The sequence below is a fragment of the Anabrus simplex genome, chromosome 5 (genome assembly GCF_040414725.1).
Source record: "Anabrus simplex isolate iqAnaSimp1 chromosome 5, ASM4041472v1, whole genome shotgun sequence".
NCBI classification, from domain to species: Eukaryota; Metazoa; Arthropoda; class Insecta; order Orthoptera; family Tettigoniidae; genus Anabrus; species Anabrus simplex.
In genome coordinates, this window is record NC_090269.1 from 254,203,137 (window position 1) to 254,230,989 (window position 27,853).

At 38.7% G+C, this 27,853-nt stretch overlaps 1 protein-coding gene across 1 annotated transcript in view; it reads left to right on the top strand.

The window, feature by feature from the left end:
• The window catches only part of Syx17 (syntaxin 17), a 72,041-nt gene that overhangs the window by 20,409 nt on the left and 23,779 nt on the right, over positions 1–27,853 (top strand). The window contains exons 3-4 of the mRNA XM_067148484.2: positions 5,545–5,789; positions 21,201–21,417. Coding sequence (XP_067004585.2) covers positions 5,545–5,789; positions 21,201–21,417 — 462 coding nt within the window. The remainder of the gene's footprint in view (positions 1–5,544; positions 5,790–21,200; positions 21,418–27,853) is intronic.

Below are 27,853 nucleotides of genomic sequence, written 5' to 3' on the forward strand. Positions count from 1 at the left end.
GTTTGAAGGGCTTTGGAGATAATTTTGTATGTTACTGCGAGAAGGGAGATGCCGCGATAGTTGTTTACATCTGTTTTGTCACCTTTCTTATGTAGGGGATGAATCAGGGCTGCTGTCCAATCATTTGGGATCTTCTCTGTTTCCCAGATCTCGCAAATGATCTCAGTTAGTTTATCGATCGCCTTTTCACCTGCAGCCTTCCAGAGTTCAGCAGTTATCGCATCTTCTCCAGGTGCTTTGTTGTTCTTTAATGATGTAATTTTCTGTTTGATTTCCTCTTTTGTGGGGGGAGAAGAGTCTGGGTTGGGATGTCTGGATTCTTCAAAGGTGAATTCTGATGCTGGTTCTTCACAGTTAAGAAGAGATTCAAAATATTTAGCCAAGATTTGGCAGTTATCCTTGTCGTTGTAGGCAACTTTTCCATTGTGATCTCGGAAATGTAGACTTGGTGGGGTGTACTTGGTGAGGTTGTGTTTGAAGGTTCTATAGAAATCCCTAGTATTATTCTTATTGAAGTCCTGCTCGATCTGTGTCAGTTGGTTTTTGTCAAATGCGCGCTTTACTTGACGGATCACTTTCGCTGCATGTTTCCTAGCCTCCAGAAAGTCTTCATATCTTTCTGGATTCTTCAGGGAATTCCATCTTTGCCGAGCGATTTGTCTTTGTGTTATGGCTTCATCACATTCTTGAGTCCACCACGGATGCTTCTTTGGTTTCTTTAGCAATACTGTCTCCTCAGCCGTTTCAACAATGGCATTTTTCAGTTGTTCCCAATTTTCTGTGTCCAAAGACTGAAGTTTCTGAGTGAATTTTTTGCTGGTTTTCAGCTTTTCTGTATCAAATTTGCTAGTTTTCTTTATCTTAACTCTTTTGGTGTTTCTTGGATGAAGCTTAATTTTGATCTTGGATAGATAGTGGTCTGAGTCAAGGTTAGCACTTCTCAGGACTTTAACATTTTGGATCTCTTGTGTTGCTTTTCGTGCAATGGCAACATGATCTATTTGAAATTCTCCCAAGTGAGGATTTGGTGATATCCATGTCTTTTGTTTTCTTGGTAGATGTTTGAAGGCTGTTGACTTAAGAACAAGATTGAATGCCTTACAAAGCTCTATAAGCCATTCCCCATTTCGGTTGGTTCGTCTGTGGGCTGGATGTAATGTGTAATGTGTTTTAAATTATTTCATTTTTTAATGAATTTCAAACTTTCAATATAATGAATTAATATTTAGCCTTTTTGCCTTTTTTCTTTTTTCAGAATATAATTGAAATTCATCCTGTTTAAATCACCAGGCATTTTTGCATAACACATTCCTATACAGCTAATACCAGACAGCACACTCATTATGACAATGCTTAGGCGAAACTAGCTGATTACGAACATCAGGGGAGGGAAAGCAAACTGCATGACAAGTCTGATCAGCAGGTTGCCTGCCCACTAGCATGTGAACTTTATTATTATTATTATTATTATTATTATTATTATTATTATTATTATTATTATTATTATTATTATTATTATTATTATTATTATTATTATTATTATTATTATTATTATTATTATTATTATTATTATTATTATTATTATTATTATTATTATTATTATTATTATTATTATTATTATTATTATTATTATTATTATTATTATTATTATTATTATTATTATTATTATTATTATTATTATTATTATTATTATTATTATTATTATTATTATTATTATTATTATTATTATTCGTTTCTTAAGACAAATTTCAAATTTATATTTTATTCAGTTATGGAGTGCATCATTATGTAGGATTAATTTTGCTGTTCATAAAGCACAAATTAAAATTAATTTCCTGCCTCGGAGAGATATATTGGAAGCAGTGCAAAATGTTCAGTGCTATATAGAGATAACTGAAAGAACAAATCATCGCTAACTGCTTCAGAAAAGCTAGAGTGGTGTATGCAGAAGATGACATTACAGAAAGTGAAGTGTTGAATGACGCAGAAACAGAGAAAACTCAACGAGTTTGTGTGAAAGGATGGATGTGTCAACAAGTGGGAATCTTGCCGAGTACGTCAATGTGAACTGTGATATGTTACTGCAAAAAGATATCAGTGATGAGGAAATCGTGGCAGACATTATGAGTAATTGAAATCCATGTGGTGATGAGGTGGTAGAAAGATGTGCCTCAGAATGTTCGACAGAGTTTGACTCTTGTGCAGGCAGCAAAATAGGTACATGATCTTTAAGATTTTCTTCTGTCACAAAGTGATGTGCCAGAATTTGTCTTAAATCATGTATAGTGGTTGCTGAATTATCTTGAAATTTCTTTTGTGCCTGGGAGTGTTCTGTAGAAAGTCACAGACTTTAAAATTAGAATATAGTGTACCGGAATTTGTAAAATTTGATATGCAGAAAATTTACAGAAACCTCTTGCATTTACTGTATAACATTACTTCATTTACATCCTAATTTTCCTATCATCTAATAAATGTTAAGTGTTTTATGTGTAAATGCATGCTGAAGTAATGTAAATCCTGCAACGGATATAACAAGAGGTTAGTTCTTAAAGCCAGGCTGAATGGCTCAGACAGTTGAGGCGCTGGCCTTCTGACCCCAACTTGGGCAAGTTCGATCCTGGCTCGATCCAGTGCTCAAATACGTCAGCCTCGTGTCGGTAGATTTACTGGCACGTAAAAGAACTCCTGCGGGACCAAATTCTGTCACCTTGGCCTCTCTGAAAAACGTAAAAGTAGTTAGGGGGACGTCAAGCAAATATTATTATTATTATTATTATTATTATTATTATTATTATTATTATTCCTTAAGAATTGATTTATTTCAGTATGACAAAATTTACTATAACAAATTTATTTTCAAGATCTCCAAAAATTTTGTTATATTGGAATTTTACCAAGGAAAAGTTGAATTATGTAGTCATTTCTGAAGTCTGTGTACTTCTTATAACATCTCTCTTGAAATACATATATTTAGGTAGGCCTATATCTCTAATTACAGCCAAAAGGGAGTATGATGAATTTTTACTTAAACTTGCTGTATGGTAAATTGAAAACTCAACATGGGGGAGGTTTGTAACCTGGTAGGGAAACAATTTGTGAAGATAAGTATTAAGTTCTGTACTAAGATAACTCGGTGTATCTGTATGGAGAATGTAGTGGACAAGTGAAACTGTTTGAAGACTTCTTCTCTTTGCTATAGAACAGCTGTATTATTATTTATAAGTTTCATTTTCCATATTGATAGGTGGAACACATTTCTGTCTGTACATATAGAACAGGTGTTCATGGCAAGGTAATATACCATATTTGCTCGCATATAACTCGCCACCATGTATATCTCGCACCCCATTTTTAACATTTAAAATTGCAGGGAAAAAATCCCCACACATAACTCGCATTAATTTCTGATGTCATAAAGACATACGGTACATACACAAAATAAAGTTTGGGTATTCTGTGGACGTGCCTACATTAAATATCGGTACTGTACCAATTGCTGTTACGGTACTTTGTACATGACAAAACAAGAAGAAGCTGCATTTCTTTCTACCAGCAGAACAGTTGAGGCTAGCTGTTGAAACAAAAATACCTAACTCGCAAACCCCTGACGCAAGGTCACATTCCTAGCCAGTCAATCACACTCAGCCATCCCTCTCACTCTTCCGTCTTTTGTCAATATGCTTATCGCTATCCGTCCGGCAGAGCTGATCGTGTGAACTGGGAGTGTTTCCCTGTCCAGGTAGTCAAGTGATCACAGTATTAGATATCGTCTATCTGTTGTATTGTCAACAAGTACCAGTATTCTGTCTTCACGTTTCATTGTTGTTTCTCAGTTAAGTTTTCTTGTGTAGGTTGATCTTTAAGTTATGGAGAAATGTGGGAGTTATATGGCTGGGTTTAAGCTGAAAGTGATAAAATATGCTGAAGAGCATAGTAACAGAGCTGCTGATCAATAATTTAGTGTGACTGAGTTTAATGTTTGCTACTGGCGTAAACAGGAAGCTGCACTATAAATCACCAATCTAACACGTAAGGCATTCAGAGGGCCGAAAACTGGTAAGTTTCCTGAGCTTGAAGACGAGTTGCTTCATTACGTTACAGAGTTGCGAAATGGTGGCTTTAGTATCTCACATGAGATGCTACATTTCAAAGCACGCGAACTAGCGATTAAAGGAGGAATCAGCAGTTCGGATCTGGAAAGTGGGCCGGTGTTGGCTCCGTAGATTCATGACACGAAAGGGATTGTGTCTGAGAAGGGGAAAATCTCTCTGCTAGAGAATGCCAAGCGATTTCAGTAACAAAACCATAGATTTTCATCGCCATGTGATAGGAATGCAGAACAAAAACAATTACCTCTTCTCTCAGATTGGCAATGCAGATCAAACCCCAATAAACTTTGACTTGCCATGCAACACCACCATCAACAAGAAGGGAGAATCTAGCATGCTTGTATGTACAACAGTGTTGCACTGTCATGCTAGCAATAACCGCAGACGGAAGAAAATTGCCACCGTACGTTATTTTCAAAAGGAAAACAGTGCCTAAAGCGAAGTTTCCCAAAGGCATTCATATACGGGTTCAAGAGAAAGGATGGATGGATACAGCTCTTGTCCAGGACTGGGTCCGTTCGTTATGGGGAGCATGGCCAGGGGCACTGCTTGTACACCCAGCAATGCTAGTGTGGGACAGTTTCCGTGGACACTTGGCGGAAGATCCCCCTGTGGGTGGAGGCGGTAGAATAACACCCGTGGTATCCCCTGCCTGTTGTAAGAGGCAACTAAAAGGTGCCCCAAGGGCTCTAAACTTTGGAGCGTGGGTTTGGCAGCAACGGGGCCCTCAGCTGAGTCCTGATATTGCTTCCACTTACTTGTGCCAGGCTCCTCACTTTCATCTGTCCTATCCAACCTCCCATGGTTAACTCTTGTTCTTTTCCAACCCCGACGTATTAGAGCACTCAAGGCCTAGGGAGTCTTTCATTTTCATGCCCTTCATGGGTTATGTGAGCATGGGTTATTGTGTTGATGGACGTTATTGTGAAGAGTTTCTTGAAGATGGGCATCGCAAATGTGTTTGACAGAAGTCAGGATGCTGCACTATGGGATAGTGACCTGAATGATGCACGCGAAAATAGCTCGGAGACTGAAGGCAGTGACAATGAATAGGGTAAGTATGCCATTTGTCTTGTTTCAATAGCCTAATGCAAATTTTACGGTGGTTTTTTTTTTTCTTCTGGAATACAATCTTTACACACAAATCCCCGCATATGTCACACACCAAAAGTGTTCACACTTATTTTCTTTGTCAGAAAATTGCCAGTTATATGTGAGCAAATACAGTAATATGGCAATACCTAGACATATTTAGAATAAAACTAATATTGGCATTATTACTTTGCTAAGTTTAGCACTAAGTGTGCTGTTTTGGTGAAAACTTGACTACTTGTTTAGCCATATTTTTCAGTGTTGCCTTGCTTCAGCATGAGATTTTGTCTTTCTTATTAATCACAGTTGATGTATTATCCTATCTTCTTGCTTATTGAAGATATGAATCCCCAAAGATTGTCACCTGTATGGCTACCTCCCAAGAAGTTCCTGGGTGATGACACAAGTGGAGATGAAAGTCAGACAGATACTGTCCAAAAGGAAGTGGCATCAGCTCAACTAAGGTTAACTTTGAGCCAAGAAGAGGTAGAAAAACAAGAGGCATGTCTTAAATCATGGGAGGGTCTTCAGACTGAAGTTCAAGACATTCATGCTCTTTTTAAGGAATTTGCCCAAGTGGTAGAGGTAAGCACCTTTGATTTCTGAAAGCAAAAAAAAAAAAGAAAATGTATTTAACAAAATTGATTATTATTATCAGATTCTGAATACAGGCAGTAGTAAGCCAATCTGGATATTTAAACTGTTATTCTTAATCCCCCCACTCTACCTCTCTCTCTGTGCATGTGTGTGTCACATCCTTGTCTAAATGTCACTCTTTCCTTTATTTAGCATGTGTTTCTTTATTTTGTCTGATTTCTCATAATTTGTGATATCCAGACATCATGCTGAGTTTCCAGGAGACCCCCGAGGAATATGATATTGCTTCTCAAGCACTGTATTCCACGAACAGGTGTCTGGCTCGTAATCTCTCTCGTTTAGTTAAAATCTGCTTGGTCACTTCCCACAACCTTCGTTACATTACCGCATTGCATCCCTCCAACATCTGCAACTGAAGTCCCACCACCAACAAAGCTGACTCTAATGTATCACATTCCTAACTTACCTAGGTTTTAATCAGAGGAAATACATAGACCTATGTCAGCAACATTATTTTAACTTTGTTACATTTGAATAAACTGCATTTAATGAAAATACATATAACACCGAATTACATATAAATGGGTTTTGTACAAATCATGTTTAATTAACATGTTTTTAATTTACATATTGCCAGGATCTACAGAAATTTATGTATATCCGAATTACGCAGAACTGAGTTACGTATAAACCAATTTCAACTGTGTGTTTACATGTTATGGAGTTGGACCATCAAAACTTGTGAACTTAAAAAAAAATCATTAAAAACTTTCTTGGTAATATTTGTTTGGTTTCAATTCTTCATAGCGATAATTAGGATACAGATATTGTTGAAATGTCCTTTTTTTTTTCCTTTGCATTAGAACGTTGCTCGGTAGTATACTAATTCATTCTGTGATATAATGAAGGATAATAACGCGTTTTTATTTTGCATTCTTTTGCAGTTTGCGCCAGTTTGGGATGATCGTTCATTTAAGCATCTATTCTTTATTATCAGACGTAAAAATCCACAAGTGACAGTATAATTTATTTTTTTGTGGCCGTACGCTTAGGGGTGCACAGCTGTGAGCTTGCATTTGGGAGATGGTGGGTTCTAACGCCACTGTCGGCAGCTCTGAAGATGGTTTCCCGTGGTTTCTCATTTTCACACCAGGCAAGTGCTGGGGCTGTACCTTAACCCTCAACTTGTGTGGTGCGGGTTGAATTGCCGCCACGTACATTTTTTCCACTGTAGCTTCCTGGGTTTTCCCGCCAGAATGCGTTTCTTCTCAGTAGCTGTGCCTCTTATCGAGCTCTTTCAATGCCAGTGGTTATCTTATTGCTGTTCTGTGCTGTTGTGAAATTACAGTCACGGTTAGTCAATCTGACCCGCACCACACTAAGTACATAACTTTTTGGCACTACATGATTCTATTTTATCGCTCTAGATATTACAATTTGTAATTTGATCAAATTGTTTCTTTCCCAAGTGTTTGTATACATTGTATTGTTTGTTTTAACTTACAGAAGAGGTGAGTGCTTAGAAAAATGGCAGGTAATTTGAGCCGCAATATGTTATTACAATCTGAAGCCATAGCACATCTTGTAGAATCTGAGGATCTAGATCAAGAAGACAATACTGATATTTTAAGTGATGTATGTGAAGTGGAAGATGGTGAAAATCTTATTGAACATGATTCTGTAAGTAAACAGTCAGCAGAAGACGACGTGAACAAGGATGCAGATAACAACAGCCCTGTTCGGTATTATCATGGCAAGGGCTCGCACCCATTAAAGTGGGTGGCTAATCCCCCTCAAGAATAAAGTGTTAGATTTCCAGCTCACAGTCTAGTGAGGAAGATTTCAGATGTTAACAGTGAAGTGCCTAATCTTGACCCGTGTCTGAAGAAGAACAGCAGTTTTCAGCAAAGAAATGTTAGATGAGTTACTGTTGCACACTAATGATAAAATAAAAACAGTTCAAAACCAATGGTCAGAAAATCATAAATACATGGTTGAGGAAACGGACATGATAGAACTGAAAGCATTTTTAGGATTGCTGTATTTGAGAGGGGCAAGTAAATCTGGCAATGCAGATCTTTGTTCCATTTTCAAGGGATGGATTTGGCCATGATATTTTTCATGCAACAGTGTCAGTTCAGAGATTTCCTTTCTTATTTAGTGTAATGTGATTTGACAGTGCATATAACAGAGAAGATTGAAAGAAGGTAGATCCTTTGGCAGCTTTTTCTTCCATTTTTAATCATCTTGTAAAACTGTCAGTTATCCTATATTTGTGGGTCCTACGTGTGTATTGACGAAATGTTAGTGGGGTTCAGAGGACGTTGTAGATTCAAAATATCTATAACCAGTAAACTGAACCGCTATGGATTGAAGATAATGATTTTAGCCAATGCAAAAACAGTATTTTTTTATAATGGCTATGTGTATCTAGGAAAAGATTCAGGTGGTATAGGACTTGGTAATGAGCAGAAACAGTTCACCAAACCAACTTAAGCTGTGCTCAGACTTGCATATCCTATTTATCATACAAACAGGAACATTACAGCAGACAGTTGGTGTACATCGATTGAACTAGTCTAAGTTTTGAAAGACAAAAGACTACTTACGTGGGAACAGTCAAGAAAAATAAGAGGGAAGTACCATTGCGATTTCAAACAGGAAAGGATCATGGTGTGATCTCATCACTGTATGGTTACACAAAGGACATGACGTTGCTGTCAAAAAAGAATAAATGTATTGTCTTATTGTCAAGCATGCATCACGGCCCTGGATCTGATCCAGAAACAGGTAAAGAGGAAATTATCCAGTTTTACAACAATACTAAAGGTGGGGTCGACAGCTTGCACCAGAAGTGTGCCAAAAGCAATGGATAGTATTTAATTAAAACACTCGTCCTTAGTATAAATATAAACTAAAAGGATGTTATAAATATTTGTAACATCAGAAGAACTTAACAAAGGGAACACTATTTTCAAAGTGCAAAAAGTGCCCACCATTTTTATTTACATATGCCAAGAACAAATGGGAAGGAGAAGGGATTGGAAACAACAGATAACTTTCTGCTTCAGTCGGGAATTGTCCTTTCAAATAGTTCTATACTAGAAAAATGCCAAAAGTGTAACCACCACAAGTGTACTTTTAAAACAGCTAGTGAATGAATTTAGAAAGGACATATTTATGACATATGGGCATGTTTTATTTTGTAAATTGAGCAGAGTTAATGCAGAAAGGAAGTTTGATGTACAGGAGCACATTAAACAAGATAAACATCTGAAAGCTGTAATGAATGCAAAGAACAACAATTGTTCCCAGGTTCTTTGGTGGGCAAAGTGGTAGCACTACATCCAGCAAATCATTTTGTTGATATTATATACACTTCCAAGTAAATTAGGAGATAATTATTTCTCTAAAAACAAGAGCTGTGCAGTGAATAGAACAGAAATATAATATTTACTACCCATGGAACCCAAATCATGGAATTGTAACATTCCCGTCTCTGTTAAGCCTAAATGTAATAATGGAAAAAAGATTCATTGATTGCGGAACCACAGATAAGTCCGGGCCTTTATAGGTTCATTGAACATCCACTCCAGCAGTATGTGGCAGTTTTTTAATTAGTGATTGCATTGTAGATTCTTTTGAGCACACTGATTTAAGATAGGACTATTTCATACACGCCATTGACTTTTATCAAGAATGAGGTTTGTAATCTATTAACACTTAAGAACTCTCTAGATTATTAAAAATGTTACTTGAATTGACAGATTCATTTTTTAATATTTACATGATGAAAAAGTTTGTTTTACCAAACAATTTAGTCTATTATCACTATGAAGAAGTGAAATCAAACAAACATTGCCAAGAGAAAATTTTATGATTTTGAAAATGTAAGTTTTTTACATATTGTTCAACCATATAATTCATTTGACTAATTGAGAGAGATATAAATGTATTATTGTTACCAAGGATTTTTTTCAGAATTTACACGTGTTTCAAAATTAATGACAACAGAGCTTTTCAATGACTTGTAATAGAATCATTTTTGCAATTTCAAAAAGTTTCCAAATAGTTACTAATATGTGTATAATTTATGTAAATTAATGTAGTTCTAGCAGAGGAAGGTCTCCAGTGACCAAAACATGTTCTAAATTCTGTGATTTATTTTTTAATCTTTGATAAAGTTGTAAAAAGTATTGAAAGGTGGAAAAATAATATTATTCCATTAAAGGAATAAATTAGTTCATTCCAAAACGTTCAGATAATGTAACTGGATATAATTCTACAATATGTACATCTTCTTTATAGACTGTTGTGCCTTTCAGCGTTCAGTCTGCAAGCCCCTGTGAATTTACTAACTGCCGCCACAATCCTCTATTTGTAACTAGTTCTGTGGCCTTGCTTAGTTCTATACCACTTATTTTTAAATCATGATAAACTGAGTCTAACCACCATTGTCTTGGTCTCCCTCTACTTCTCTTGCCCTCCATAACAGAGTCCATTATTCTCCTGGGTAACCAATCCTCTTCCATTCATCTCACATGACCGCACTACCAAAGCCAGTGTATGCATACTGCTTCAACCATTGAGTTCATTCCTAACTCCTTTGTCTCCTATTTCCAAGTACCCTTCTGCCTTTGTTCCCACGTATTTGTACCAACAATCATTCTCGCTACTTTCATGTCTGTTACTTCTAACTTATGAATAGGATATCCTGAGTCCACCTTGCTTTCACTTCTGTAAAGCAAAGTTGGTCTGAGAATAGACCGATGTGAAGATAGTTTTGTTCGGAAGCTGACTTCTTTCTTACAATATACTGTGATGTGAAGATAGTTTTGTTCGGAAGCTGACTTCTTTCTTACAATATACTGTTGAGCCCACTGCATTAGCTTTACTGCACCTTGATTCAATCTCACTTACTATTCTACCAACCTGGGAAAACACACATCCTAAATACTTGAATTATTTGCCTGTTCCAGCTTCGTATCGTCCGACTTGTTGGCTGAATGGTCAGCGTACTGGCCTTCGGTTCAGAGGGTCCCGGGTTCGATTCCCGGCTGGGTCGGGGATTTTAACCTTAATTAGTTAATTACAATGGCTTGGGGGCTGGGTGTGTGTGGTGTATTCAAAATTAGAAATCATCCTAGGTAGGGCCCTCATCTTCACAGACATGCAGATCACCTAATAGGCCATCTACTAGAAAAAGACCTGCACCAGGCCTCTCCGGAGGCCATACGCCATTATTATATAGCTTTGTATCCTCAACCTGACATTCAATTCTCTTAGGTTTCTTACCTACTGACATCACTTTAATCCTGGAAAGGCTCATTTTCATACGGTATCATTCCTTGCACCTGTTCTTAAGTTTCAAGATATTAGATTGTAGGTTTTCAGCACAATCTGTCATTAAGACCAAGTCGTCAGCATAGGCCAAACTGCTTACTGCATTTTCATCTAATGAATCCCTCTCTGCCATGTAATAGTGTTCTGCACAGTAATAAAGAATCTTAGAAAGGGAGGAGAGAGGAAATGAGTAGTGTTTTGGGTTAATCAGGTGAGCTCATAATAGATCCCAGGGAATTGATCAATGAGATACCTCAATAGTAGTTGCAATCCTTCCTGTTACCTTGCTTGTAGATATGTGCATTTACTGCTTTTGTCCAATTTTATTACTCTATGAAGTCATTTCATCCATGCCTTCCCACTAGTATATTTCACCATTTTAAGTCTATTTTTTTCTATTCTTGCTGTTTTATGACAATGGAGTTCATTTACCATCCTTTCCATTTCCTTGAGCATAATTTCACCAACATTATTGTCCTCCTCCCCATGAGCTCGGTTGTTTACGACATCACCAGGAAGATTTCCTTTTACATAGCAAAGATTTTCAAAATATTCCTTCACCTGTCCAGTGATGATTCCATAGGATCTGTTATGAGTTCACCTGATTTACTCAAAACACTATTAATTTCCTTTTTCCCCTCCCTTTTTTATTACTGTCCAGAAAGGTTTCCCTGCTGCTTTTCCAGATTATTACCAAAATCTTTCCACGACTTCTTCTTGGATTCATTAACTATTTGCTTCACTCTGTTTCTTTCATCTATGTACAATTCCTTGTCTCCATCAGTCCTTGTTTGAAGACATTTCTGATACACCTTCTTTTTACATTTACAAGCTGCTATCACTTTGTCATTCGGCCAAGATGTTCACTTTTTCCCATCTTTACACACAGTTGTTTCTAGGAATTATCTGTTGTTTCTCTTCTAGCATCCCTGTATACCACCCATTCTCTTTCTATATCCGGAACCTGCTTACTTCCATTGTTTGTAACGTTTCGCTAATCATATCCATATACTTCTGTCTAATTTCCTTGTCCTGGAGATTTTCTACCCTTATTTGTCTGCAGACAGATTTCACTTTCTCTTTACTAGGCCTGGAGGTACTTAGTTCACTACAGATCAGATAGTGGTCTGTATCATCAAAAATACGCAGAAAACCCACACATTCCTAATACATTTCTTGAATTCAGAGTCGGTTAAGATATAGTGTATTATGGATCTGGTGCCCCTACCCTCCCAAGTTTAGCAGTGAAAAGTCTTATGCTGGAAGAACATTTTCATAACTGCTAATCCCATACTAGCACAGAAGTCCAGCAAATGCTTCCCATTCCTGTTAGCTTCCATAACTTTCCCATATTTACCAATCACCTTTAGGTATCCTTCAGTTCTGTTTCCACCGAGCTCGATAGCTGCAGTCGCTTAAGTGCGGCCAGTATCCAGTAATCGGGAGATAGTGGGTTCGAACCCCACTGTCGGCAGCCCTGAAGGTGGTTTTCCGTGGTTTCCCATTTTCACACCAGGCAAATACTGGGGCTGTACCTTAATTAATTCTCATCGTGATTCCTCCAACTGCCAAATCTACCCACATCATTCTTTCATTTGCGTGCCTAACAGAAACATGTTCATGCAGTAATATTCTTGATGAACAGTCCTACCCCCACACACTGCCCTTTCCATTTTAACACCCATCGTGCACTTTATAATCTCCTATCTCTTTCTCGTTATCTCCCATTACTTGAGTATCCTTAACGCCTAACATATCCAGATGCTGACTCAGGCATTTCTACTTTCTTTCTTACATAAGCCCCATTAATATTGATAGCTCCCCAATCTAATCACATTTTGTTCGCCAAGATGTTTGCAAGGAGTTCCTCATTTGTCAAATGGGAGGGACTCTTGTGTCTCCCTTAGGTTCAAGGGTTGCTTAACACTTTCAACACTACCATATTTTAACATGGATCCTGGCTGTGAACTGGGTCTTTTTGCTCATTTTTAACACGTTATTATGGAACAGCGAAACATATTACATGCCTGATTTTTGTACCGTATGAAGATGTTAATCAACAATTGAAAATCTGAAGTAATTTAATTATATTAGTCTTATGAAAAAAATGAAAAAAATTGTATGGGAAAAAATTTTTACATTGAGGTTATACCAATAAGCTTGCTCAAACAATAAAAAGTAATCATTTAATGCGACTACTTAGGCCACAAATAAACACAAATGCAGTGGAATAAAATATTTACCTATGTAGGAATAGTTTGTTTTCATATGGTAGTCCTGAAAACATTGGACTATACACAGTCCTACTTTGCACTCCTTGCACCACCATCTACTCTCTTTTCTGACACGCTTACCCTTTCCTTCTTGCCCCTGTCTGAGCATACCTTGCAATAACGAGTAGTATTCACTTTATTGTTCGTTGGAGGAACCTTTTCTGGAAAATGTCGAGCAAAAGTCCTGTCAACACTGGGGGAGGGAGTAGGTTCCAGCCTTGAGATGTCTCCTCCTCCTTTAGCTGCTAACCGCGAACTGATCACTCTCATGTAATCCACAAGAGATATCTTTGATTTTGAGATCTCTTTATATAGAATGAAACCATTCACAACAGATATAAGGAACAAATGGAAGAAGAGCTTTTTCCACCATTTCATTGTCATCTACATCATTTGATGGCCAGGCAGGCATCTATTTTTGAAAATGAGACATAGCTCTCATAGTGCATTGGCACTGCTGGTGGCTTCAAATAGCCTATGCAGTGGCCTCCACGGTATGCACTAGCTTTGCGTCTTGGGTGGTGTGCTAAGTCCCAACTGACGAGCCTAACTTAGCACACAAGGGCGAAACGCAGGCAACCAAGAATGAGTTAGCTGGAAAATTTATAATGTCCAATAACGGACCATTATATTAGTATTATTTCATTGTCTTCCGTGCATATGGGTAATAACTGTTCAGTTGATTAGGTTCAGATGATCTAGCAGATGTTCCCGGCACAGGTGAATCATCAGCCTGCGTCTCTTCATCTAAACAAAAAAAAAAAAAAAAAATAACCCAAATTTCTGTAGATGAAGTATTTCTATCGTTTGTATTCAGAGTAAAATAATACAGCTAAACACTTACGTTTCAAAGTGACGTAATAAATAAAAATCTTACCTGAACTATCACTTGATACGTTATCCGGTTTGTAAGCAGGGTCGTCATCACTTTCATCCATCTCTGAACCCGCTTCTCCCGATAAAATATCAAAAATATCACTATAATTGAGCCGGCGTGAAGACATGTTTACACAGTAACACAGCTGACAGCGTAACAGATTTGACGCGTGCAGCACACGGCACACCGAGTGCTTTGGTAGAGGTCACGGCAAAGAGAAAATACCCTGTTTATCGTTTCAGTTCGAAATTCCCGATAACTGCTGCATTCTAGTGATCACTAGATGAACTGTTACCTCCAAACAAGGGACGGGAAACGTACGTGATACGTGCAGCTGGATATAAACACACAAGAAAATCCCGCCCGTATCACATACGGGCGCCGTCCAGAAGCAGGAAAGCAGCGCGCCCATATCCCGTACGGGCATAGTGTTGAAAGTGTTAAAACGTTCTGAGTGTGCTCGGTAAAATTCTGTGAAGCAGGATGCTACCCTTACTTAAACGTAATCCCAGTGAGGATCTCTCCTCTAATGGTTTAGGGATCAACGGTGAATTGTATTAGTCCGAGCCACCTAAACCACAAATTCATTAGCATTGAAATTCTACAAGAATACAACAACAGAAAAATGGGGACTGTAGAGAAAAGGTTGGGATGTCCGGGATCCCTAACGAATAGCAACACTCAACCTACAAATGACAGAAAATATAGGCCTACATCATACTGCAGGGCTTACAATGTGCAAGACAGGTATGGTATTGCGGGGTCCCTGCTGCATCTGAGATTATTACTACTACTGTGGCCCTGCATCCTCTTTTTCTCCCTTCCTGTCTAATTACTATTTCTGAACTTTTGTTGTCCTTGTACCCCAATGGTATTGAGTTTTATAAATCTAGGGAGCTCTTCATACCACTTCCCTTTCTCACCTCGATGCTGTATTTTCGATGAGCAAGATGTTTTATCACCTCGCATAAATTTAATTTTCCAAAGACAATTTTTTACTGTAATGAATCTGCAATAACTTTATTGTAATTCAAACCATGCATATGTTAATGTCGTGTATATATCTAATTGTCAGTCAACCATCACACTACAACCAAAGAGAAAAATTGTAGCTTTCCAGTCAATTAAATGCTAAAATGTTGCCGAGTCTGGCCAGTATTGTTACAAATTATAACAACAATGTATGGAGTTTTCTTCTTCGGTTACCTTCTCCTCACATAAGGTTGGCGCAACCATCATTGAGTAATTTTTCTTTACCGCGCGAGTTGGCCATGTGGTTAGGGTCGCGTAGCTGTGAGCTTGAATTGGAGATGGTGTGTTTAATTCCAAATGTCGGCAGCCCTTAACGTTGTTTTCTGTGGTTTCCCATTTTCGTACCAGGCAAATGCTGGGGCTGTACCTTTATTTTGGCTACCTTCCCAGTCCTTGTCTTTTCCTATCCTTCTACCGCAGAAAACGTTTGATGTGTTAGTGCGACATGAAATCACTAGCGAAAAAATATTATTTTGTGTTTCCCGCATCAGAATTGCTATATTATGTATGTTGAACCATTGTCGGAAGGTTCCATGCCCAGATTAATCTGTTCTGCTCTCCTGGCCGTGCACAGTGTTCATGGGAAAATTGACTACAGAATTTTCAAGACTCATTTTAGACCGTCAGCAGTAGAATGTCTCTTCTTGCAGACAGTTTCCTCACGCATTGACCCCAATTTGTAATCCTAAGAATTGATACTGCAATAGACAGGAATAGAAAAGAAGCCAGGAACGTTTGCTTTCACATATTCTTATGTGGTCTTGGCCTTTTGGTTCATCCCAAAAACTCGTGTCAAGTAATTCTAGGTCATGTAACTGGTATTTTTGTGTACGATTAAGGATGCACTTTTGTTGTTGCTCAAGTTCATGTAGAGTGGAACTACAGTGCAATGCCTCCTGTGAACATATTCTTAATGATTTCTCCAGTTTAGCATATCCATCCTTAACCTTTGCTCCTGGCATTGTTTGTGAAGGTTTAGCTGAAAGATAAAGAATAGATCCTATTTTCTACTGTTTGTATGGCTATTGTTATGCTGTAGTAAAGCAAGCACTTGTTTTATAAAATTCAAGTTATTACATTTCTATGTCCAGTCAAACTGAGAATTTTGAAAAAATTAGTAGCTGAGATAGCCTTGTCAGTTGCTTGAAAGATTTCTTTCATTGTGCATGGATGATCGAATCATTGGCACATCAGCAGGAGGTTAGGATCCTGGACATCACCACACTCACACAGGGTATCTACACCTAGCGTAAGGAAGCCCCGCTTCTATAGGATGGTCTTGCAATGTGGCATTCCCACTCTAATGTGGTTTGATATCGACTTTGTATAGAGCAAATCACCACCAGGAGCCAGGTCTTTTTGCACTGGATTGTTGGGATTTGCCAGCTCACTTCTTCACTAGGTGATGCAGTGTGTTTCTTATGATCCCTCAAGGATCTGTATTCCCATCAAGAAACTCTTCCTGGACTAAAACCATCGTCCAATGGACTGGTGTCCATACAGGGGATGACAAGAATCGATTTCCTGCTTTGTCCTCTCCATGCCTGCAACAATGTCCCTTCGGTTGTGAGGTGGAGTTAACTCAATGAATTGATAGTTTCTGTACTGTTGGGAGATAAGAAGAATGCATATGCCCAGTGAGGCATGGGGAGAGGGGATTTTCGCCAGCCAGCCTGTGATGTAATCGTACCCAGGCCACTTACGTTTGCCCTCGAGTAGGATCCCTTGACGCTATCAGTAGTAGTCCAGCTTTTCTCTGCATTCATTGCATTATTCTGTGTCCCTTCATATTTCTTCTATGTACTGTCTGTCAGTAGCAAGAAGGGAAAGACGACTCATAGAGAAGTGATAAGGATCGTTGTAAACCAGTGTGATGAGGAAGTTAAACAGGGAAAATTCACATGCTTGGGAAAAGAGAGTAACATGCAAGCTGTGAATTACAGCGGTGTATTGGTTCTAACGATCCCAACCATCCATAAGGAAGGGCTTCCTGCTGATGAGTCTGCACTGAGTAGTCTATTCCAGGTAGAGAGAGGCCTAGATCTGAGGAATACAAGTTACATTGTTATAGCTTTGATAGAAGAGTCATACAAAAACAACTATATAATGCAGAGATTTGTTCCCACAGCAACTAAGCTACTGATGGTAGTTAAAGAGAAAATAAACTATCCATGGAAGGTGCACACTTTAATATTTGTTGCATAGTATGAGGTTCAAGCCCATCTGGTGTCCATAGTCAGCAAGGCGTCAAGTCTGTAAATAGTTTGACACCGTGGTTAACCAGTTCGAGTCCCATTGGTTAAAATAAAAATATCCCCATCAGAATGTTGGCTGGCAGGGTAGAAGATGTGCTGGTATACAATTTAAATCACTAGATTGTGTACCAAAAGCCTGGATTCAATTCCAAACCTCTCCGCAGTGTTTATATGGAGTGAGGGCATATGACGCTGTTGATGGTGATTCATCTGTCAGGTGGAGACGTTAAGCCATGAGCAGATCCCCGTGTGCTGTTCAACAGGAGTAGGCTATGTGCCAACACTGAGTTTCATCCTCTCTCTTTCTACTATCGCATATCACTTCCTTCATTTCATCTCTGTAGTAGCTGAGATAGCCTTGTCAGTTGCTTGAAAGATTTCTTCCATTGTGCATGAATGATCGAATCAGGGGCACATCAGCAGGAGGTTAGGATCCTGGACAGCACCTCATCCGATAAGGGCATCCGGTCGTAAAAACTCACTATGAAGATTCATCTCACTTCGTACCTGACTACGTAGAAAATGGGATAAGAGTTGTATGTAAAATATGAGGTTTGGGTGGAAGAGATACCCCAGTAACAGGATCATATTGATTGGCCCCCAGATATTGTTTATTGGTGAGGTAACTATTTAAGATGCATGAAAATATGCTGTACTCAGAAGAGGAAAGTCATTTACACTATGTGATCAAAAGTATCCGGACACCCCCAAGAACATATGTTTTTCATCTTAGGTGCATTGTGCTGCCACCTACTGCCAGGTATTCCATAGCGGCGACCTCAGTAGTCATTACATATTGTGAGAGAGCAGAATGGAGTGCTCCACGGAACTCACAGACTTCGAACGTGGTCAGGTGATTGGGTGTCACTTGTGTCAGAAATCTGTACGCGACATTTCCACACTCCTAAACATCCCTAGGTCCACTGTTTCTGATGTGATAGTGAAGTGGAAACGTGAAGGGACATACAGCACGAAAACGTACAGGCCGACCTCGTCTGTTGACTGACGGAGACCGCCGACAGTTGAAGAGGGTCGTAAAGTGTAATAGGCAGGTATCTATCCAGACCATCACACAGAATTCCAGACTGCATCAGGATCCACTCCAAGTACTATGACAGTTTGGCAGTAGGTGAGAAAACTTGGATTTCATGGTCGAGCGGCTGCCCATAAGCCACACATCTCGCAGGTCAATGCCAAACAATGCCTCGCTTGGTGTAAGGAGCGTATTTTTATTTATAGGTATATTAAATAGCTCATCCATCCATCAATTATCCCATCTCTCATGATCTTATTGAGAAAATTAGTTAGGAACATTGTTCTTACCCTATTCCATTTTCATGTAAAGCTCAGCTGGGGTGTCATCAGAACCTGTAGCTTTGTTGTTAGCTAATTTTCTCATCTGCTCTGGAAGTGTAAAATGGAATTTGATGAAATAAAATTATTAAGATCCATCACTCAAATATTCTATAACAATACAATTTAATTATTAATTTTGAAAAAGGCTGCTGTATTGTATATTTATTTTATTTTATGTTATTTTATTTTATTTTATTTTACATTTTATGGTCATCATAGGACCACTCCAGTCAATTATGCAAAGAAAATTTGGCTTTTCTGCTTCCAGTATTTCTTCATCTTCTCAGATGTCAACATCTTTTCTTTAGTTGAGTACACTCTACCTTTTGCCCTTTGCCGCGACATCTTATTAGAACACCAAAGACAAAGACATCTCCCTACAGGCCATGAAGGCCCTTGGAGGAGTGGAAGGTAAAGGCTTCCACCATGGTTAACCCCGGCACATGATGGGGTAGAGTGGTTAGCTCTACGCCCGGCTGCCTTTGCCCCCAGGAATTAACCTGGTACTCATTTTTGGTGTAGACTGAGTGAACCTCAGGGCCATATGCACCTCCGGAAGTGGAAATCTTGTTTCTTAAATTTTACGACTTCCTGACAGGGATTCGAACCCACGTCCTTCCGGGCGAACCGAGCACGCCTTTACCGCCTCGGCCAGGCAGCCCCTTATTAGAACACCAGGAAGTAGAATTAGTAGAAAAATTATGAAATAGCAATACCAGAATTAAATGCATCAAAGAAATTAAGAATATTAATGAACTACAAATATCACTAAATGATCTCAAGAACAAAACAGACAAAATTAAGATTCTCAGCGACTCACACGTGAGACTACAAACCCAACAGTCACTTTGTCTTAAACCTGGTTTAACCCTGGAAAAGGCACGTCACGGTCTTGTAGACCGGGTTCAGAGAATTTTTTTTATAGTTTTCAACGTAGTGGGCCGCTAGCTTCCATCCCCTCAGTACCTTACATTGGACTCGTCCACTCTCAGTGTGCTTAAACAATTCACCTCTCACACTCCTCAATTTAAGCCTGAGTACATTGTATGACGGACCCAGTCTAAAACTCCTGCCACGCCCCATGACGTATGCATGTTTATCAGTTAAGTTTAAGCCTGAAGAAGAGTACCCCTCTGCAGTTCCACAACTACTGCAACTGAAAAAAAAAAAAAAGGAAAAACCTGGAATAGTTGATATCTGCAAAGAACACTCGGCAGTGACTTGTGTTTGGTGCAGTACAGAAAGTCAAGAATCAAGTGTTGACACAGAATGAACATCAGTTGTTTAACATCCAATTTTTGTATTGTTAAAATACCTTTGAACATTACTTACAAGTTGTTTCAAAATTATTTACTAGTTTTATAACATTCAAAATAGTTTTTTTTAATTTGTGCTATTTTCTCCTGACCCAGTCTAAAATACCGTGCGTGCCTCCCCACAGGGTTATTCTTATGTGCTCTCTCTAGGCTTAATCATGAATGGATCAGAAATTTCCCCTCTAAACTTAACTTTTGATTTAGTATAAGTTAAAGTAAGGACTATAAGTTTAATTAAGTTTTGGATGGAGTTCAAAATTCTGAACATTTTTAACATTTTATGCAATCATATGCCTTCTTCAAATCTACAGATGTTATTGAAAGAGGCTTATTTCATTTCTTGTAATGCGTCATGGCTATTTTGAGAGTAATGATCTGATCAGCACAACTTCTGCACGGTCTAAAAGCTCTCCTGTATTCTCCTAGCTCTTCTTCTAACTGTTCTTCTTTAATTCTTTCATAAAAGCTATGTTAAGGAAATCCAAGCCGTATTACTTGCGTATTTCCACTTTTCTACAAAAGTCTGAATTTCTCTACATGCCTTATAGTTTTTTCAATTCCTTGAGTTGCTTTTTTTACTTCTTGAATGTTGAAGGATCTATATTATTAATTTTTTGTTTTTATTGGAGTATTTGTAGGAATTTGTAAGAATTCCTTTGATTATGCACAATTCAAAAGTTTGCCGAATGCTTTTGCCATGATTTCAGCATTTCAGCACTGTTATCATGTGCTAATTTACCGTTTTCATATTTTAGCATTGAAGTAGGAGGATCATATTTTTGTAGTTGTCTTCCAGAAATCTTATAATAATCTCTGGAATTCTAGAGAATTTATTATGTCTTTATGACATTTTCTCTTTATTCCTCTAATATTTTATGTGAATTTCTTCCTAACATTTGGTTATTTGTGTATTGTTTATACATTTTTTTTAAATTTATTTATTTTAGAGTCAAAAAGAAGATGTAGAAACAGTTGAGAGCAATGTTATTACAACTCAAGAGAATGTACATGAAGGAACAAGGCAGCTTCAAAAAGCTGCTCGGTATAGCTCAGCGATTTATCCTTTAGCTGGAGCTGTTATAGGAGGATGCCTTGGTGGTCCTATTGGCCTTGTGGCTGGGGCAAAACTGGGTGGACTTACTGCATTAGGATGTGGCTTTCTTGGTAAGTACAATGCTATAATATCTGTATTATATTAAAACAGTTTTTCTGTTGATGGGCTGATACCAAATTCAATAAAAGTTGGCTAGCTTTGAGAGGCAATCCTCATTATTAACTATAGAAATCAAAACAGGATTGAATAGGAACAAAGCCTTCAACAATTAAATGATGAGCTATGTTAGACATATTTCAGTCAGCTGATGACTACCAACAGACCGGGCGAGTTGGCAATGCGGTTAGGGGCGCGCGGCTGTGCACTGGCATCCGTGAGATAGTGGGTTCGAATCCCACTGTTGGCATCCCTGAAGATGGTTTTACGTGCTTTCCCATTTTAATACCACGCAAATGGTGGGGCTGTACCTTAATTAAGGCCACGGCCACTTCCTTACAACTCCTAGGCCTTTCCTATTCCGTCTTCACCATATGACCTATCTGTGTCGGTGCGACGTAAAACCCACTAGCAAAAAAAAAAAAAAGCTACCAACAGAGTTCCAGTTAACTTTTTTTTCTTTCTTTTATGCAGTATACAAGTAGCCTTCCTGTAAATTATGTTAATGTATATGAAATGCCAATTTCTTGTCTTGGATCACAAACACCACACCTAAAATATAGGTGATAAACTGTTTTTATATGGGAGGTAATGCACCTTCTTTGATGCTTCACAGTGAACTCGCCACGTATGTAACAGAAATTGTCTGAGGCATTTGTACATTTACATGACATATTTTTAGGTTATCTGTTCTTTCATGGATTTACTCATCCACCACAGAGTAGAAATCAGTTTGAACGTACACTATGAACACAACTGAATGACAATTGCTGAAATACGCACAATACACAGGTCACATTACGGCGAGAAAGCCAACATTGAGTCAGGACTGTTACGTCTTTCAACTGTTAACATTTGTTAAATAGTACACTACTGACAATTTTATGAGGTAAAACTAGAAGGTGATTGGAGATTTAAATGAGACTATGGAGTGGGTATGTGGGAAACTGGCAGTGAGATTTCTAGATCCTAATGGGCGGGTAGGAGATAGGGATCTGCTCTCAGGTGGCCTTCACTTAAACCGCAGTGGTACGTACAAGTTAGGAAATTTGTTTGGAAGGATTATAGGGAGGTACATTCAGGGAAACGGGGTGGCCTAGCGAGCGGTGATAAAGGTATAGGGATCTGGAAGTCAAGTAGGGATGACATAAAAATGTTAGTGCTCAACTGTAGAAGTATTGTAAAGAAATGAATAGAATTAAGTAACTTAGTAGATACGTAGGTCGAGTCATAAGTCATGGCAACTTTTTTTTTTTCTCGCGAACAGGAGACAACACGGAAAATCTAATATATGCATTTGAAAACATGCGGTATGTACTTGCGTATGATGCCACTGGATGGTGTATGTAAACAACAGTGTGGGTCTAAGCATGCCCCCAAGTTCATTGTTTTTCATGTTTTTATCGGCTGACGATGACCTGGACTAGGGTCGAAACCAGTACCATTTCTACTTATTATTAAATGGGAATGTAATTTACTACATTTCTTATTCTTTTGTATTGAATAGGTTGAATCTATTTATCAATTATTTCAATTTTAACTCTAATATTCTTCAATACGGAACAATGAAATTTTTAACTTTAAAAGGAACTTAAATTTACAAAACCTGTGTTTCACTGATGTGAAGCTCCTCTGTTTCCCACCTTTGTTTCACCAATATTCGACGACCTTCTTCTTATAAGTTATTGGGATTAGGCATCGTTCAGCCGTTGTTGTGGATGCAGGGTTAGGAGCAACATTTTTGGAGACGAGGTCAAATAACGGTGTTTCGATAGTGTCTTCCTCGAAATCAAAGTCATAATCTGACATATCCAATGTGCCATCCAGTTCCACTGTCATATCGGTATCCAAAACCCTGTTGGCAATTAGACCTGTAAGACGGAGACAAGAACGCAATTCCTGTGATCGCTTTTTTCTTTTCTCGTAAAAGTAAATATGTATAAATACATTGATCTACTTACGATATAATTCCAATCCCAAATTCCTTTCATCTTCAGAAAATGGGGTGTCTATTTTGTCACACTCTGCAAAACAATTCTGAAGGCACACTACTACATTCCACGGATTGAATGACTTGTGTAGTGGGCGTTTTTTTTTGTATCTAGGTGTAAAAAAATCAGTTATTACCGTACATGGTTAAAGTAAATATACAGTCACCATTCATAAAAATGACTATAAGAACGTCAGATTTTACCTGTCATTGTAAGAACGTTGTCTCATCGGACGACTAATCAATGTGCACCTCTTGATCTGCTTTGACGTTTCTAATCGGGAAGATACGAGGTATGTGCGAAGTGCGGTGCAGTGAAGAAGAGTGGGTGGGGGGGTGGGTGGTCATTCATTCGACTCGAGCGGGCAGCCCGACAATACGCTGCTTACGTCCACTGCTTCGCTCCTCCCTCCCTCCCTCTCCGCCACACCCAGATCCTCCCGCGGCACTTCTAATTTTACGACTATTTATTTGTTCCATTTTGGCGTTTAAACTTGCGCTGGGGACATGCAGTTTTCACCTTAGCATTCTACTGCCTCCCACGAATATTCCTACCAAATTTCAACCGAATCCGAGTGAAACACATGTATGTGTTCCCTCGTCAGTTCTCTTATCTCTTTTCTGGAGTTCCTATACTTTGATTTTTGGCATTTTCCTGTTCTGTTCTTTTGGCACATAAAAGTTTCTCAGGTCCGCTACTAATAAATGGTGGTCACAGTCAAGACTCTCGCTGGGTATTACTCTGACATCTGTTACCATTCTGCTCCTTTCTTTATCTGAGATGACATAATCAATTACAGTCCTTTGTAGCCCATCCCAACTGTATCATGTTATCTTATGGCTCTGTATCTTCTTGAACCAACTATTTTTCACCACCAACCCATTCCTCATACAGAAGTCAAGGAGATGTTCACCTTCTATATTTCGTCCACCGTATCCATGAGGTCCCATTACTTTCTCATATCCTGTTCTATTTGTCCCAATCTGTGCATGCAGATCTCCTATAATGATTACGCTCTCTTTACTAATAACTTTTTCCATATCATCAAGAAACTGGTTCTTATCCTCTTGACAACATCCAGTTTGAGGTGCATACACCTGCACCAAAGGTAGTTTTTCTTTCCCTAAATGCACAGTCACCTTTATTATTCTTTCACAAACATACTGAATTTCAGTGGCTAGATCTTTACTCATGATGAAACCAACACCATTCCTCATCTCTTTGTAATTTCCATGCCAATACAGTGTATACTGTTTTCTTAATTTCTTCATTCCTTTCCATGAGGTCCACTAGTTCTTCACATTTACCTGTGAGACTCAGTTGATGGTCCCAATCCGTGTTAGTCTCCTCTGGGAATTTTGCATTTATGCAAGATCCTGTCTATCATCAGGCCATAAACCATCATCCCTGAAATGAGTCTGCTCGTGCTGGCATCTTAATTTAGTTGATAAATGCATTCCGAGGCTCATGTATTTTGAAAGGAACTACAAATAAGCTCTTTTACTGGCTTGCTAGGCCTAACATAATTGAGGATTTTCTTTGGGGGTTTACTCCCTTAGCCTTTGAGGATCCCTCCTCATCCCAAAAGGCAGTGAGTTCCATCTGTACTACCCCCTGAGGAGTAGGTTGCCTCATCCGCCAGCTCCACCATACTGAATCATATTCTCCGCTTTTGCTGCCGTTGAGGTCTTCACTCATTACCCTGAGCTGGGAGCCTTCACCTGGTGTTACACACTGGGTCAGTGTGCTCTGGGACTCACATAGGCAGGGGTGCCACTCCCTGGGCAGGGCTGCCTCTAAGGGTCCCTACCTGTTACCTGTGAAACATGGGTTGCATTTTGTGAAATAAAACATATAAAATGACATTTCATTCTGTTATACTTCATTATAAGAAGTGAAGATAGAAGGACGCTGATGAGCAAAATAGAAGAGAAAGATAGAGAAGTTACTATGAAAAACTGATTAAGGTTGAAGGCAAGGATGGAAAAATTCAGCAACAACCGTCTAATATTCAGAAGAGGAACCTGGGATACTGAAAGATGTTCATATGCCTCTCCAAGGGATGAATCCTTTCAAGGCTGAGGAAGAAGATAATAATAATTTTATTGTTTTTACATCCCACTAATTAGTTTTTGATAGTTTTTGGAAATGCAGAGGTGCCAGATTTTTGTCCCACAGAAGTTCTTTTACATGCCAGTAAATCTACCAACACGAGGCTGACGTATTTGTGTACCTTCAGATGCCACTGGACTGAGCCAGGATCAAACCTGCCAAGTTGGGGGTCAGAAGGTCAGTGCCTCAACCATCTGACCACTCAGTCGGGGAGAATATAATATCGTTTTAGGAATTATCACTAGTCTTGATGGTACAGTAACAGATTTTGTCAAAAAATATGGGATATGATTGCATGGACACATTGTTGAACAAATTTAGTCTAGTTTTTAAGAAAGGATCGTGAAACATCAGCTTTAACTAAAGAACACTGGCCTCTTATATCTGTTGCTCGCAAAGTAAGTTTTATATCATCTTCGAGAGAATGAGGTGAGGTGACTTTATAGGAGAACTAGCAGAAGTACCCGTTCTTCATATGGGTTATCAGAAACTGGCTTTAGTTACTCATACTATTGTAACTTCTCCAGCCAGACTAATTTTATATACTATCATTTTACGCGATATCATTTGATATCAAGTTTATCCGCCATCGGCAATTATTCGTAATAACATATTTATTCTACGTCAAGCATTTGTAAATAAGTTTTTTTTCTTTTTTTTTTTTTTGCTTTACGTCGCACCGACACAGATAGGTCTTATGGCAAATAAGGTTTTTGCAATCATATTATATAATTATAACATCATTTATTATTTAAATTATTATATTAGGTAGGATTGGAATTCATTATGTATTATAAATATGGTCAATATGTTGAGACATAGTTGTTGTCATTTCATCTCATACTTGTGTATACGGAAAAGGTTATTCTTATAGCGGGGGAAAATTACATGAGTCATTGGGTTAAACCAGGGCCTCTCAAATGCCCAAAATCTCACGCGTACAGATAGAGGCGCAAGAGCTCTGTGCACTATGCATCGCTGCCGCTCGGCATGGCTCGGATCAACGCTTCGTCTCTGGGCTACTCGGTTAAGCTCGGCTCAAGTCAGCCCGGATTTGGAGCGCTACGGCGCAAGTGGGGCAGATGGAGACAGGCGGAGCGAGCGAGACAGGCGTGAGGAAAGAGAGAGTAAGCGCTATTGCTCCAAATCGAGGAGTGGGGGGTCTGCACTCTGGTCAACCAAGCCAAGTCGTCTTTTGCACCATGCACAGTGCATGCACCACGCGCATGCACCCTGAGAGGCCCTGGGTTAAACTCATGAGCAAGGCAGTACACAGCGACCCGCGTGCGAGGCTAGGCTTGCAGACTACATCATCGCCACACCTACTGGTCTTGTCAAGAAGAAAGAAGAGGGAGATGATAATGCGATCTACGAATCAGATGCTTCGTTATATAGAGAATTAATATTGAGCTATTATCAAGAGTGGGGAGAGCCCGGTGATATATTATGTAGCGCGAAGCATTCCTCGATTCACGGAGTCACAGATAGTCTCTCACATCGCAACTTCTACTGTGAACATCTACTTTGAACGACGTTATTGATTTTGAGACAGTGTGTGGTCTCTCCGAGATATAGTTATTTTTGTACAGTATGTTGTCGCTTCGACACATTACTCAGCTGCGGTAATGTTATCGGATCTGCGTGAGACAAAACAAGCTTACGGCTTGTGTTATGTTCAGTAAATCTTCTGGACGAAGAACTATGTTTAGTTCAAGTCCATGGAATTTGGTACAAGTCTGTACCGTATAAACAGTATAGCTCAGTTGGATTGAGATTTCTACTAACATGGAAAAATTCATATCTCTGAATTTTCTCCTCATACGATCAACGCTGATCAGTTTTTACAAGTATAGGGCCAATGTCTAATTTAAAGACTAGGCAATTAGGGAGTGTTAGTCCAGATAGCCCGTACCACATCAGAGAAGGAAGGATGTCCATGGAGCCAATTCTACATCGAGAAGAAGAGAACGAGTAACCACGGAAACCAGATGACTTCAACGGAAACTGCAATTGGTGAGCTTCAATTAGATAAAGCAAGCAATAGTAATTTGAGTAACGTAAATTCTAAATCCCTCCACGCTTTAAGGAACTTTTCCAATTCATCTCATTATTTTTGTATAATAAATTAATTTGTATTTTATATTGCGTTAATTTTCTTTCTTAAGCGATACTTAATGGTTAATTATTTAAAATCCTACCCCTGTGATTTAAGTATAAGTCTCTATGCTAGTAAATATAAATTTTGGTTTAAAACTGTAACCCTGGCGCCCAAACATCACATAGAGAA